This window comes from Schistocerca piceifrons, chromosome 1 (assembly GCF_021461385.2).
Source record: "Schistocerca piceifrons isolate TAMUIC-IGC-003096 chromosome 1, iqSchPice1.1, whole genome shotgun sequence".
NCBI classification, from domain to species: Eukaryota; Metazoa; Arthropoda; class Insecta; order Orthoptera; family Acrididae; genus Schistocerca; species Schistocerca piceifrons.
This window is the reverse complement of record NC_060138.1, coordinates 993,346,662-993,362,322: the sequence shown is the minus strand read 5'-3', so window position 1 is coordinate 993,362,322 and position 15,661 is coordinate 993,346,662. Positions and strand designations below refer to the sequence as shown.

Below are 15,661 nucleotides of genomic sequence, written 5' to 3'. Positions count from 1 at the left end.
TATTTCATTCTCAGCTTCTAAATCTTCTAAACAAACCAGAAGCTCATCTACTTTATTCTTTAAACTCCCAATATTTTGATGAAATATACTTACATTATTTTTAATTATACTTGTATGAGAACCTTTCCTTATTCTGACATTTGCAGTACTCTCCTGTCTGAGTTTCTCATTGTGCTTAGGCCTAGTTCCTATACCGGTGGTCACATGGTGTTCAGAGAGGCAGATTATGTCAACTGTGTTGGGTGACTTTAATTCATCAATGCAATTACCTAGGACTGAGATACAACTTGGTGGAGATAAAATTTCTGGTGATTGGTGAAAATTTATAATTGATAGCTGTGATTGGTGATCCAATGTGCTAGAATTGTGCTGTTTAATTTCTTTCCTAAACTGAAGATTTGTTTCAATCCTGACCTCTCGTAGAACTTGACATCTTTCTGTCTTACCTATCCTAAAAAAGGTGCTGCTCCAACACCTGTAACCACTGGTATTTTACCATTCATGGTAGTGCCTCCCCCCCTTAAATTTCCTGCTATTACCCCAGCCAGTTTCCCCTTCCCTTTCCTGTTGAGATGTAGGCCGTGCCTGGTATAGTCCCACCTACTGAGATAATCGACAGGAACCACACCAACATGAGCCCCAGCACCCGACCCAAGCAGCCGTTCCAACTCCAAATTAACTCTCCCAACAGAAGAGTTCAAATGAGGCCGGTCATGGCGTCTCAGGACAGATACAAATTCAACATTGGTGTGTCTCGATGTTGACGCAATCTTTACCAGGTCACACTCTATACTGTACCCAGGATCTCTGTCTATGCTGTTCCCTGGCCCTCCCACAATAACCACGGTGTCTTCCCTGGTAAATCCTTTACAGAGTGAACCTAAATCCTCTGTCACCTGATCCAGACTAGCACTTGGTTTGAAAAAATTTGTGACCTGGTATTCTGGTCCTAATTCCTCCTGCAGAAGTTGGCCTAGACCTCTGGCATGAGAACTGCCTAACAACAAAACTTTCTTCCTTTTCGATGACTTTCCTACATTCTTTTTCAATTTCCTATTGAAAGTTTGTTGTGTTCTGTCTACACCTACCTCTGCTTGAGGCTCATCAGTTTCTAACTGAAGCAACAGGTCAAACTTATTTTTGACATTCACCACAAAACTGTCAGACTTGGTTCTAGGCCTGGTCCTTCTGCTACCTGTTGCCATTTCCCACCTCTCTTTGCCCTTCTCCCTCCTTAACCTGTCCAGATCTTCCCTAGCCTGATCTAGCTCGGCCTGAAGGGCAGCAATTTTCCCCTCCTGTTCCACTATCTTCCTGGCCCTGTTCATATTCCAGCCGCAGTCTTAGCAGGATAGGATAAGCAGAAAGATAAGATACTTTCTGAGGCTTCAGATGTTATGCTCCCCAGCTGTGCAGTGGTCGAACCTATGCACATGGACATTGGACCACACAGTCGGGTGGACCATGACATGGTTGCGAAGTATTCATACCCATCTTTTCCATTCGTCACTTTCTCAGACCTGACTCAAACACTCCTTCAATGGTTCAATGGAACTGTAATGGCTACGGACTCGCCAACTCGCATAGCGCTTCAGGAACCTCCATACACTCTGATATTTTCAGTGAGCAGTTGCCCCTTACGACTGCACTAGAGGCCATGGCCGTTAATGTCTAACTCTCAGTTCGAATGACATTATACAATGTTTATCTACCCCCCAGACAGACCTTTCCATTATCACAAGCTATTAGAGTTAGTGGCACAGCTCCCTGGCCACTTTCTTTTATTTTGGAACTTCAATGACCATAATCCTCTGTTAGATGGTGACACTATCTCTCACAGAGGCTGAGTACTAAAAATCCTCCTTTCAGAATTGGACATATGCATACTCAACAAGGGAGCTGCAACCCATTTCATTGTGGGCCACAGAACATTTTCAGCTTTTGATCTCACAGTTTGCAGCTCGAGTATCTTACTCCTGATTCAGTGGCGAGCCCTAGGCGATTTTTGTGACAGTGACATTTTTCCTAATACTCTCTCCCTCTCCACTCGCAGACACCTAGAATATGCCCCATGTTGGTCGCTTTGGAAAGCTGATTGGTAGGCTTTCTTCTCTGCGGCCACTTTTGCAGCCAGTTGTGTGTCAGATATTGACAAACTGGTGCAGAATACTATTGATACTATTACTCGTGCTGCAGCAGCAATGATGCCCAACTCCTCCGGCTCATCTTGATGACGGCCAGTACCAGGGTGGTCTGAAGATATAGCCACAGCTATCAGGGAATACCACAGTGTGCTTCAAAGGCACAAGTGATATAATGGATAATTTAATAGCATTAAAAATATTCTGGACGAAAGTGCGGTTTTTAATAAAGAAAAGGAATCAGGAGTGTTCGTAGCAATATGTCGCAACCATGTGATCCTACACCTCATAGTCCCAAGTATGGGCTAAACTCTGCCACATTTGCAACCATCCACCACCCACGGCAGTTCCATGCATTCTTGTCAATGGTCACATCTACACTGATCCTGCGGTACTTGCGATTTTTTTTGCGGCGCACTTCGCTGAAGTGTCTGCTTGCAGTGATCACCATTCTCATTTCTTGACCCAGAAACACCTCATTCAGTGATGCCCAGTATCTTTCTGTGCATACAACTCTCTATCGTATAATGTCCCTTTTAGTGATTGGGAGCTTCGCAGCACTTGGGCAGAGTGCCAAGATATGGTTCCTGGACCTGACAAAATCCATAACCAAATGCTCAAACATTTTCGTGCAGACAGTTGGAATGTATCCTTGGGCTTCTTAATTGCGATTGGTGAGAGTGAGTGTTTCCCTCTCACTGGCAGGAAGGTATTATTATTCCTGTCCTGAAACCATGAATAGACCCACTTGTGCAGACCTGGGCCTATGTAAATTGGGTGTTTACAAAATTCCGTGTGAATGCTGCAAATCATATATAGGGCAAACAACATGAACTGTGCAGGAACGCATTGTGGAACACCAACGGCATACTTGCCTTCTCCAACCCACCAAGTCCGCAGTCGCCGAACATTGTATTTCCACAGACCATTCCAGGAATTAAGACGACACAAAAATTTCGACACAAAAATTTTGGCCCATACATCAAACTTTTGGAGCTCGATTATCAATGAATCTGTGGAAATAAGATTGTCTGACAATGAGACTCTCATCAGTCGAGATAGCAGTTATCAGCTAAACCCTGCTTGGAATCCTGTTATAGAGAAACTTCGTAGTCGACATAGTTATCTGCATAAAGATGAAAATCAACCTGATATCGATACGACAAGCTTTCACCATGGAGGGCACGAGGTGCAGCACACGGAGTTGTTATGAAAGCACACGCTGACCAGTGCATGCACAAGGTCATCTGAGTATGGCTTTAAATAGCAGAGCTGAGCGCATACTCGCCAGTACTACTACAGTGGTACTCACCTGAAGATGGCCAGAAGACTCTGTGCGAAATATCGTGGCAAGACGTTACTGATATCCAGCAGTTCTCCCGTGTTCTTATGGAACATAGACACACTTATTTAACTACCAGCCAATCTTTCTGACAAATGGGCTGTGTAAGCTATTCGAACGAATGGTCAACCACCGTCTTTGTTGGTGGCTTGAAGCTGGAGGGCATACATCAAGAATCCAAAGTGGCTTTTGGGCTTTCAAGGCCCACCATAGAATTTCTGGTTCATTTGGAATCCGCAGTGCACAATGCTTTTGCGCATTGCCAACATCTGATTGCTGTGTTCTTTAACCTACAGAAGGTGTATGATACCACCAGGTGACATCACATCCTGCATGAGTGGGGTTTCTGGGAAAATTTACCCATTTTTATCCAGAATTTCCTATCTCTCAGGTTTTTTTCGGGTTTGGATAGGTTCGACTTTCAACTACCAATATATACAGGAAACTGGAGTCCCTGAGAGATCGGTTCTGAGCGTAACACTGTTTACTATTGCCATCAATGGTATTGTAAATGCAGTGGGCCCCACAGTCTCTCCGTCACTGTACGTGGAAGATCTTTGCCTGTACTTTGTCTCTGCATCACTACTCATTGCTGAGCATCAACTTCAGGGGCTGTATGGAGAGTCCATGACTGGGCCTTGAATCACAGCTATCAATTTTCTCCTGCAAAATCACGAGTTGCGCATTTTTATTGACTCCAGGCTGTACACCTGCAGCCAGAAATTTATCTTGGTGACCAGTTACTTGAAGTCATTGAAACTTTCCAATTCTTAGGTACTTTATTTGACCAAAAGCTAACTTGGCTGCCACATATCTGTTGGCTCAAGGAAACTTACATGAAGAAGCTGAATGCTCTGTTTTCTTAGCCTCTCTTCCTAGGGCGTGGGCCTTACAGTTCTTCGGAGATTTTACAAAGTGCTGATTTTTTTCCCGTTTGGACTATTGATCCACTGCCTATGGGTCGGCAGCACTGTCCATACTGAGCTTGCTGGACGCAGTTCACCACACTGGTGTGCGGTCAGCAACAGGAGCCTTCCATACAAGCTTTGCTGACAGTCTCTTGGCAGAAGCCGGTGTCCCACCACTGTGGGTTAGATGACAGCAGCTTCTGGAAAGTTAAGCTGTCACAGTCAGTCAGAAGTCTGCCCATCCATGCCACTCAACTCTGTTCCCCAACCAGCAGTTCGGCTTGTTTGTACATCACCCAAAACTGGGAAGACCTCTGGGATCCGACTTGCTACTCTACTGAAGGACCTCAAAGAGCCTCCATTAGCCTGTGTCCCTAGAGCTCTGTCTCGGCACCCCCATGGCCGCCCCCCCCCCCCCCTCCCCTCCCATGTGCTGTACCCTGTCCTGTGATATGGATGGACCTCTTTTGTGGCCACAAGAAGGATGCTGATCATATTATTCTCTAACACCTGTTTCTTTCAGTCCTCCACAATTATTCTAATTCATTATGCATCTACACTGATGGATCGAAAGCCAGTGACAGGGCTGATTACGCTTTTGCACGTGCAAGGAGACGAGACACAAGAAGCACTCTCTTCTGAGAGCCTGCAGTGTATACGCTGCAGAGTTGTTCCCATCTCTCAGACTTTGCGGTACGTCAAATCCCAGGCCACGATGAGCTTTCTGATTTGTAGCAATTCCATGTGTTGCTTAAAAGATATAACCTCGTGCTATCCCAAAAATCTTTTGGTCACCAGCATCCAGGACCTATTAGCTGACCTCTACAGCTCTGGAAAGACAGTGACTTTCATCTGGACACATAGGCATTCCAGGAAATGAACATGCCAAACGTTTAGCTAAAGACACAGCTACAGGGGATCAACTTGACTTTGGGATACAAGACACAGACTTAAGATTACAACTTCAATGCAATATTTTGAGGTTCTGGGTATTGGAATATCAGGCTACTATGACCCAAAACATGTTGAAAGTGATTACAGGGCCCACTAAGTTGTGGTATACATCTTTCCAGGTGTCTTGGAAAGATTCCATTGTGTTGTGCCAACTGCAAATTGGCCATACAACTCACCTACAAGTTCCTTCTATATCAGGAGGATCCTTCTCACTGCAGCTGTGGTAGTCTACCGATGATAATGCATGTTGTTGTGGGGTGCGCCCTGCTGGCCAATCTGCAGTACACTCTCAGCTTGCCTACCTCACTACCTCAGATGCTTGCGGATGATGTGACAGCGAGTACCAAAGTGTTGCATGTCCTGAGATAGAGTGGATTTTACTTTAACTTATAATACTTTCCTGGTTCTGGGGGCAAGAGCTTTCCAGTGTGGCGGGTACCTCCAAGCAACCGCAGGTTACTATCTTCCTCTGTCACCTTGTTATGCCTATTTGAGCAGCCAACAGCCAAGTTGCTACCCCCCCCCCCCCCCCCCCCCCCCCGGGATAAGAAGGGACTGATAACCCAGTAGTTTAGTCCCTTTAAACACATAGTCGTCGTCATCATCGAAAAATTTGTACCAGCTTCAACATAATAGCTGAAGAAGAAAAAGCTTCCACTGAAAGCTATCCTTTTAACTGACAATGGTCCCAGTCATCCTTCCAGTGTGACTCTTTAGAGTTCAGTGGTATACAAGCACTCTTTCTTCCACCTTTGTGACAGCCCCAATGTAGCCTGTGGACCAGGGAATTTTGGAATCAATGAAATGTCATTATTGACATGCACTTCTTGTCTCGTTGAATGAATGTGAAAATTACTCTACTGAGGCTATGTTGAAGGTGTGGAAAGCAACCAATGTATGTGACATTTTCCCAAACAGCAGAAGCATGGGATAAAATGGAGAAACTACCATAATGAAGAGCTGGAGGAAAGTTCATACTTCTCCATCCATTCATGCAGATTGGAGGGTATGCGCTAATCAATTTGGAATCATCAGTTGCTGACAGATTGCATATTGACATGTTCCACAAGCTTCAAGGATGAGGAGTAATTGTGAAGACGATGTTGAAAAGTGGCTAAATGAGTAAAACAGTGGGACAGACCAAATTTTAGCATATGAAGAAATAACTAAGAGGTGCAGGAAAGTAACAATGAAATGATGAAGAGGGCATAGGAGGAGAGTGCGTGAAGATTTCTCACACTGCTGGTACTGCAGATGCAGACATTTTTCTGGAGTACATTACATAACCACCATGTATGTGAAGTACTGATGTTAAAGCTTGTAAAACAGTTGTGTGATAAAGAAGGCCACCATCATGTACTGTCATTGCAACTACTAAAAATTCGGGACATGTTTCATAGTGAGTTATACTACTGCATATATACATTCTCAAGGACTAAGTTTCCTATGAAAATGAATGTTTCTGTGAATTTAATACAGAATAGTCCCTGTGGGTTTAAACTAAATTTTAAACACACTCAATAATTTAGAACTTTTGCTAATCTGGCACCCATTTGTGCAGGGAATGGCCAGATTAGCAAGTGTCTAGTGTACTATTGTTCTTGTGGCCAGATAAAATATTGTTTTTGTACTGCAAAAGTACCCAAAGAGGTACGGAGTGATCATGTAAGGTATCTAACCACAGGCTAAGGTAGCAAAAGAATTCAAAGTATGAGACAGAGAGCAAGTTACAATGTCTAAATCATAAAATTAAAGCTTGTAGCATTGGCATTTGGTACTACTTTTTACAATAAAGATGCTGAGAATCTCTGTATTTGTTCAATTTATTTCTTAATAGCTTTTTTTCCCCCCATAGGCTAAGGAAAATAATGAGTTGCTGGAGTGTGGTTGTTGCTATGATGATGAAGTTCTAGCAGAAGACACTGTCACATGTATTGAAGGTCATATATTCTGCAAAACCTGCTTGCAAAAGTAAGTACTGACTTGGTTAAGTTAGTTATAAAATGTATATGTCTATGTTTAACCCTCTCCCACTATCACTACACATCCCTCCTCCATCCTTCTTTTGCCTGAATCCCCCCCCCCAATTAGTCTTATCAATACCTCCCTTTATTTCCTCTCTACACCATGATCTCTCTTCTCCCCCTCCACTTCCCTTCCTATGCCATCCCGTCTTCCCCTCTCTTGTCTTTTACCATTGCTCTCTCCCTCCCCCCTCTCTCCCTCCCCCCTCTCTCCCTCCCCCCTCTCTCCCTCCCCCCTCTCTCCCTCTCCCCTCTCTCCCTCCCCCCTCTCTCCCTCCCCCCTCTCTCCCTCTCCCCTCTCTCCCTCCCCCCTCTCTCCCTCCCCCCTCTCTCCCTCCCCCCTCTCTCCCTCCCCCTCCCTCCCTCCCCCCTCTCTCCCTCCCCCTCCCTCCCTCCCCCCTCTCTCCCTCCCCCTCCCTCCCTCCCCCCTCTCTCCCTCCCCCCTCTCTCCCTCCCCCCTCTCTCCCTCCCCCCTCTCTCCCTCCCCCCTCTCTCCCTCCCCCCTCTCTCCCTCCCCCCTCTCTCCCTCCCCCCTCTCTCCCTCCCCCCTCTCTCCCTCCCCCCTCTCTCCCTCCCCCCTCTCTCCCTCCCCCCTCTCTCCCTCCCCCCTCTCTCCCTCCCCCCTCTCTCCCTCCCCCCTCTCTCCCTCCCCCCTCTCTCCCTCCCCCCTCTCTCCCTCCCCCCTCTCTCCCTCCCCCCTCTCTCCCTCCCCCCTCTCTCCCTCCCCCCTCTCTCGCTCCCCCCTCTCTCGCTCCCCCCTCTCTCGCTCCCCCCTCTCTCGCTCCCCCCTCTCTCGCTCCCCCCTCTCTCGCTCCCCCCCTCTCTCGCTCCCCCCCTCTCTCGCTCCCCCCCTCTCTCGCTCCCCCCCTCTCTCGCTCCCCCCCTCTCTCGCTCCCCCCCTCTCTCGCTCCCCCCCTCTCTCGCTCCCCCCCTCTCTCGCTCCCCCCCTCTCTCGCTCCCCCCCTCTCTCGCTCCCCCCCTCTCTCGCTCCCCCCCCCTCTCGCTCCCCCCCCTCTCGCTCCCCCCCTCTCGCTCCCCCCTCTCTCGCTCCCCCCTCTCTCGCTCCCCCCCTCTCTCGCTCCCCCCCTCTCTCGCTCCCCCCCTCTCTCGCTCCCCCCCTCTCTCGCTCCCCCCCCCTCTCGCTCCCCCCCCCTCTCGCTCCCCCCCTCTCGCTCCCCCCCCTCTCGCTCCCCCCCCTCTCGCTCCCCCCCTCTCGCTCCCCCCCTCTCGCTCCCCCCTCTCTCGCTCCCCCCCTCTCTCGCTCCCCCCTCTCTCCCTCCCCCCTCTCTCCCTCCCCCTCTCTCCCCACCCCACCCCACCCCTCTCTCCCCACCCCACCCCTCTCTCCCCACCCCACCCCACCCCTCTCTCCCCACCCCACCCCACCCCTCTCTCCCCACCCCACCCCTCTCTCTCCCCCCACTCTCTTCCTTCCCTCCCCCATTCTCCCACCCTCTCCCCCCATTCTCCCACCTCTCCCCCCTCTCTCTCCCCCCCTCTCTCTCCCCCTCTCTCTCTCCCCCTCTCTCTCTCCCCCTCTCTCTCTCCCCCCTCTCCTCCCCCCTCTCCTCCCCCCCTCTCTCCCCCTCTCACCTCTCCCCCCTCTCACCTCTCCCCCCTCTCACCTCTCCCCCCTCTCACCTCTCCCCCATCTCACCTCTCCCCCATCTCACCTCTCCCCCATCTCACCTCTCCCCCATCTCACCTCTCCCCCATCTCACCTCTCCCCCATCTCACCTCTCCCCCATCTCACCTCTCCCCCATCTCACCTCTCCCCCCTCTCACCTCTCCCCCCTCTCACCTCTCCCCCCTCTCACCTCTCCCCCCTCTCACCTCTCCCCCCTCTCTCCCTACCTCTACCCTCTCTCTCCCCCCTCTCTCTCCCCCCTCTCTCTCCCCCCTCTCTCTCCCCCCTCTCTCTCCCCCCTCTCTCTCCCCCCTCTCTCTCCCCCCTCTCTCTCCCCCCTCTCTCTCCCCCCTCTCTCACCCCCCTCTCTCACCCCCCTCTCTCCCCCCTCTCTCTCCCTCTCCCCATCTCCCCACCTTGCCCCCCTCTCCCCCTACCTCTACCCTCTCTCTCCCTCTCCCCATCTCTTTCCCCCCCATCTCCCCCTCTCCCCCCTCTCTCTCCCCCTCTCCCTACCTCTACCCTCTCCCCCCTCCTCTCCCACTCTCCCCCTTTCCCCCCTCTCCACCGTCTCCACCCTCTCCCTCCAGAATTTCCTCTCTAACCTCAACTCCTTTGGTTCCATCAGATTCACCTGGTCCTACTCCAAATCCCATGCCACTTTCCTTGATGTTGACCTCCACCTGTCCAATGGCCAGCTTCACACGTCTGTCCACATCAAACCCACCAACAAGCCACAGTACCTCCATTATGACAGCTGCCACCCATTCCACATCAAACGGTCCCTTCCCTACAGTCTAGGTCTTCGTGGCAAACGAACCTGCTCCAGTCCGGAATCCCTGAACCATTACACCAACAACCTGAAAACAGCTTTCGCATCCCGCAACTACCCTTCCGACCTGGTACAGAAGCAAATAATCAGAGCGACTTCCTCATCCCCTCAAACCCAGAACCTCCCACAGTAGAACCCCAAAAGTGCCCCACTTGTGACAGGATACTTTCCAGGACTGGATCAGACTCTGAATGTGGCTCTCCAGCAGGGATACGACTTCCTCAAATCCTGCCCTGAAATGAGATCCATCCTTCATGAAATCCTCCCCACTCCACCAAGAGTGTCTTTCTGCCGTCCACCTAACCTTCGTAACCTCTTAGTTCATCCCTATGAAATCCCCAAACCACCTTCCCTACCCTCTGGCTCCTACCCTTGTAACCGCCCCCGGTGTAAAACCTGTCCCATGCACCCTCCCACCACCACCTACTCCAGTCCTGTAACCCGGAAGGTGTACACGATCAAAGGCAGAGCCACGTGTGAAAGCACCCACGTGATTTACCAACTGACCTGCCTACACTGTGCCATTCGCATGAATGGACACAGGCAGACAGTGTTTGTTGGTAATAAGGATCACCCTGTGGCTAAACATGCCTTGGTGCATGGCCAACACATCTTGGCACAGTGTTACACCGTCCGGGTTATCTGGATACTTCCCACTAACACCAACTTATCAGAACTCTGGAGATGGGAACTTGCCCTTCAGTATATCCTCTCTTCTCGTTATCCGCCAGGCCTCAACCTCCGCTAATTTCAAGTTGCCGCCGCTCATACCTCACCTGTCTTTCAACAACATCTTTGCTTCTGTACTTCCGCCTCGACTGACATCTCTGCCCAAACTCTTTGCCTTTACAAATGTCTGCTTGTGCGTGTGCGTGCGCGTGCGCGTGTGCGCGCGCCCCTTTCTCCCCCTAAGGTAAGTCTTTCCGCTCCCGGGATTGGAATGACTCCTTACCCTCTCTCTTAAAACCCACATCCTTTCGTCTTTCCCTCTCCTTCCCACATTCCTGATGAAGCAACCGTCGGTTGCGGAAGCTTGAATTTTGTGTGTGTGTTTATCAACCTGCCAGGGCTTTCGTTTGTCGCAGGTTCGAATCCTGCTTCAGGCATGGGTGTGTGTGATGTCCTTAGGTTAGTTACGTTTAAGTAGTTCTAAGTTCTAGGGGACTGATGACCTCAGAGCCATTTGAACCATTTTTTTGCTTTCGTTTGGTAAGTCACATCATCTTTGTTTAAAATATATTTTCCCCAAGTGGCATGTTTCCCACTATATATATAATAGAGGGAAACATTCCACGTGGGAAAAATATATCTAAAAACAAAGATGATGTGACTTACCAAACATAAGCGCTGGCAGGTTGATAGACACACAAACATACACACAAAATTCGAGCTTTCGCAACCAACGGTTGCTTCATCAGGAAAGAGGGAAGGAGAGGGAAAGACAAAAGGATGTGGGTTTTAAGGGAGAGGGTGAGGAGTCATTCCAATCCCGGGAGCGGAAAGACTTACCTTAGGGGGAAAAAAGGACAGGTATACACTCACGCGCACACACACAGATATCCATCCGCACGCGCGCGCGCACACACACACACACACACACACACACACACACACACACACACACACAATGGTCAAAGTTTCAAGATCTTTTCAAGGTACTTTATGTGCTTTTACCGTGCATTAGCCACAGATGAAATGGTTGTTCAGTGGTTGGTGTCCCGGTATCTTAATTTTGCGCACATGTTAAAAACCTGGTTGTTGTTGTTGTTGTTGTTGTTGTTGTTGTTATTGTTGTTTTTTATTTATATATCCATGTCTGTAGATGATTACTAAATGGGTGTTTTCCAATGTATAGTAATATAAAGTTGTCATTCATCTACTAAGTGTATTTCAGATGAGTGAATTGAGAGAGAGAGAGAGAGAGAGAGAGAGAGAGAGAGAGAGAGAGAGAGAGAGAGATTTATTTGAAATTTTTTTCGGTGAAATTCCCACAGTGCACCTTGATTCATAATCAACCGCAAGCACCAGTTTTCGAAAAAGCGATCCATTATGCATGGTTTGCAGGGAAATTATTGCCAATGTGCAAAATCTACACCAACATTAACACAGTTTCTTTCCCAAGTGAGTTTAATGTGAAGAAAAGTCACTGTGGCAAATCTGCCTTTGCGTGGTGCTCATAGTGTTCGGAATATCTGTGTTTCGAATGGTTCTACAATCGACATCTTCTAATGTGAATGCACCAAATCTTCCTGAAGAATTAACATATGAATAAAATATGAGAATAAAATATCAGAATATGAGAATTTAAAAAGAGTATAACCCCCTCAACATACGACACACACACACACACACACACACACACACACACACACATTTTACATAATAAATTTGTGACACTTGTAGTGAAACCCAGTTGTAAATTTTACAATTAATATAACATCCTTGTGCCTCATAATTAGATAAGAAACATTCATGTATTCACTTTCTGTGCAAGTGGGTAGATTAATGAAAACATTAAAAATAATAATTGGATTTCGAACGGGGGGCACAGAATAAAGAAGCTGTGATGCTGATCACTGAACTCCCATTTCATCTGAGGGTATAGTGCAGTAAAAGACATGTAAAGTATCTCAAAAAATCTGAAAAATTTTGACTGTCAGCTTTTCTGAAATGGCTGAGTATCTGTAGGTAAGCCAAGACACGTGTTTGACTTCTCTTCCAGTGAGCGAAGTTCCTAGGAAATCGGGCAATGATACGTGCTGTGTTCTCTTTGTAAGTACTGTACATATTGTATTCCTGAGTTCACATTTAAGGGGTTTTGCGGGGAGAGGACAAGGACCACATTTTTAACTTCAGCTGGGAGCAGTGATGTGGCACAGTGTTTTGTGCAGTACTGACAACTTAGTTTTTGTGCCAATGATCTGTTGTTGTAAAATTATCACATCGAACTAAAACAATTGGTGAAAGTGCCTTTAAAAGATGATTACGTTGACATGTGATACAAAATGGCTTCAACACAACTCGTGTGCAAGACTTTGCACCATAGTTACTAGAATGCATTTCAGTTTAGTTATGTCATGTTCCGTAGATCATTTTCACAATTATTTTACTGATAGGATGTGGAACTAGTCAGATACACACGAGTAGTGCTAATATTAATGTTACTGAAATTTTTCGTTCTGCACATGCAACTGGATATAGTGAGGTTTTTTTTCAAAATTAAAGGAGAGTCCATTTTACGAGAACCAATTAATAATTCTTAGAAAGGCATCCTGAACAATATCTTCAGCTGCTTTTTCTGGAATGGGATTTATTACAACACTCGTGTGATCTGCAAAAAGTACTAGTTCTTGTTGCTGAAAGTTAAGTGAGAGGTCACTCACATGAATAAGGAACAGCAAGGACCCAAAATTGAACCCTGTGGGACTCCCTGTGTGATAACTCCCCATTCACTAGAATTTACCACCATTCCAACATTATTTGTGTTATTCAGCACAACGTTTTGCTTTCTGTTCGTTAATTATGATTCAAACCAACTGTGTATATAGCCTTCAGTTCCATAAAACCTGAGTTTTTCTAAGAGTGTGACATGATACACACAGTCAAATGCCTTGGGGAGATCACAGAAAATACCAACTGGTGATAATTTTTTATTTAGGGGTTGTACTATTTGATGGGTAAATGTGTAACTAACATTCTCAGTCAAATAATCCTTCCGAAATCCGAACTGTGACATGCTGAGTAAATTATTTTCACTTAAATGGGAGACTACTCTTGAATACACAACTTTTTCGAATATTTTAGAAAATGGAAGTAAGCAATGAGATTGGTCTATAATTATTTAAGTCACTCTTGTCCCCTTTCTTATGAAGAGGTTTGACAATTGCGTATTTCAGTGTGTCTGGAAAAATTCCCTATCCCAGCAAAGCATTACATATATCCCTAAGGACTCCACTTATTAAATTAGAACAACACTTCAAAATTCTGTTAGAGACTCCATTAACACCACATGAGCTCTTGTTTTTCAGTATATTTATAATTCCCTTAATTTCTGTGGGGGATGTTGGTGCTATTTCTAAGGCCTAAAGTCCTGGGAATGACTTTTTTAATTATTTTTTTTTTGCTTCTTCAACTGAACCCTTTATGCCTATTTTTGCTGCTACATTCAGAAAGTGATTGTTGAAAAGACCTGCAATTTGTGAATTATCACTCACAACAACATCATCATTGAGCTTTATTGCTATGGTATGCAGTGCACTGACAGGCTGCACCGTCTCCCTTTTGACAATATTTCGTATAGTTTTAATCTTATTATCCACATTATTAATTTCTGTCAGAACACATAAGCTTCTCGACTTCTTAATGGCTTTCCTTAAAATACTGCAGTATCTTTTGTAGTAAGCAAGTAACGTCGGGTCCTGACTTATTCTGGCCTGTCCATATATTTCCCTCTTCCTCTTAAACAAATCTTAATTCCGTTAGTAATCCAAGGCTTGCTTGCCTTTGTAATGGCTTTTTTGGATAATGTTTCATGAAAGCAACTCTCAAATATTGAGACAAATTTACAGTGGAATAAATTGAATTTGTCATCATCATCATTTTGTGTGTGTAATTCATTCCATTCTACCTCTTCTAGGCTGCTCTCAAAACTGTGTACCCTGTTCGCACCAATAAACCTTCCTGCCTAGTATGAACCTGCCTGAAACCTGTAAGGTGCTATATGTGTCATTTCCATTTACTGTGCATCATGATCAGATAGCCCATTAACAACTGGGTATACATTGTTTCTGCCTGAGCACTGTGTATGAAAATGTTATCGACAAGTGACCTACTCTCCTGCTGCACACGAGTTGGAAAATTTACAATAGATACTAGATTGAAACGACCAAACAAAGATTCTAGCTCATTTTTCCTGTCTGTAGCTTTTAAGAAATCTACATTAACATCACCACAAACCACTAAGTCCTTCTTATTGTCTGACAGGTAGCTCAATAATGCCTCTAGATTTTTCATGAATAGCTGAAGGTTACCTTGAGGGGATCTGTAGATTGTTACAATTTTTATAGACGTATATTGCAGTAGCAACTCACAAGCACATACTTCAAGGATATGATCTACACAAAATCTATTTGTTTCAATATTTTTGACTTTGTGTCCAGTTTTTATATAAGTAGCAACTCCTCCTTTTTCCATGTTGACTCTGCATGAATAAGATGCTGATCTGTAATCCCTTAAATTTAACTTCTCCATCCCTGCGGTTACATGGTGTTCAGAGAGACACAAAACATAAAATACCTTCAGAATTTACCCCATTTTCTAGGCGCACAAGAAGCTCATCTGTCTTATTTTCTGATCCTATAATGTTCTGATGAAACGCACAAATTTTATTTCTTTGGATACTGTCAAACGAGGTGATTTTGGACGGTTTTGTTGTTATTTTTGATTGTAACTTTCATATATATTGTTAGATTAAATTGATTGTTATGGAAGTGGTAGGGTATATGTGTAACAAATAAAATATTCCAGAACCAGAAAGTGTATGTGAAGGTATATTTATCTGAGGCAGTTAAGTAAAGTATCCGAAGTCACCCCATGGATTGGGGTGATTTCGGACACATGTGTTTTTTAAATCTCTGTCCGAAGTTACAGTATATAGAGTGTGAATTTGGACAGTTACTGCCTTTTTAAGGTAGCCCTTCGTTACAAATAAGTAATATGGAATGATATAATGAATTTTATATATTACAGATAAGTTCTGCATGAGCTCATTTAATATTTTCGCTTAAGCGAACAGAAAGACCTTCTGACTGTTGTTCGAGGAATAAATGCACCT

At 46.0% G+C, this 15,661-nt stretch overlaps 1 protein-coding gene across 1 annotated transcript in view; it reads left to right on the top strand.

The window, feature by feature from the left end:
- LOC124779919 overlaps positions 1-15,661 on the top strand; it is a 241,475-nt gene that overhangs the window by 100,685 nt on the left and 125,129 nt on the right. The window contains exon 4 of the mRNA XM_047253747.1: positions 7,201-7,316. Coding sequence (XP_047109703.1) covers positions 7,201-7,316 — 116 coding nt within the window. The remainder of the gene's footprint in view (positions 1-7,200; positions 7,317-15,661) is intronic.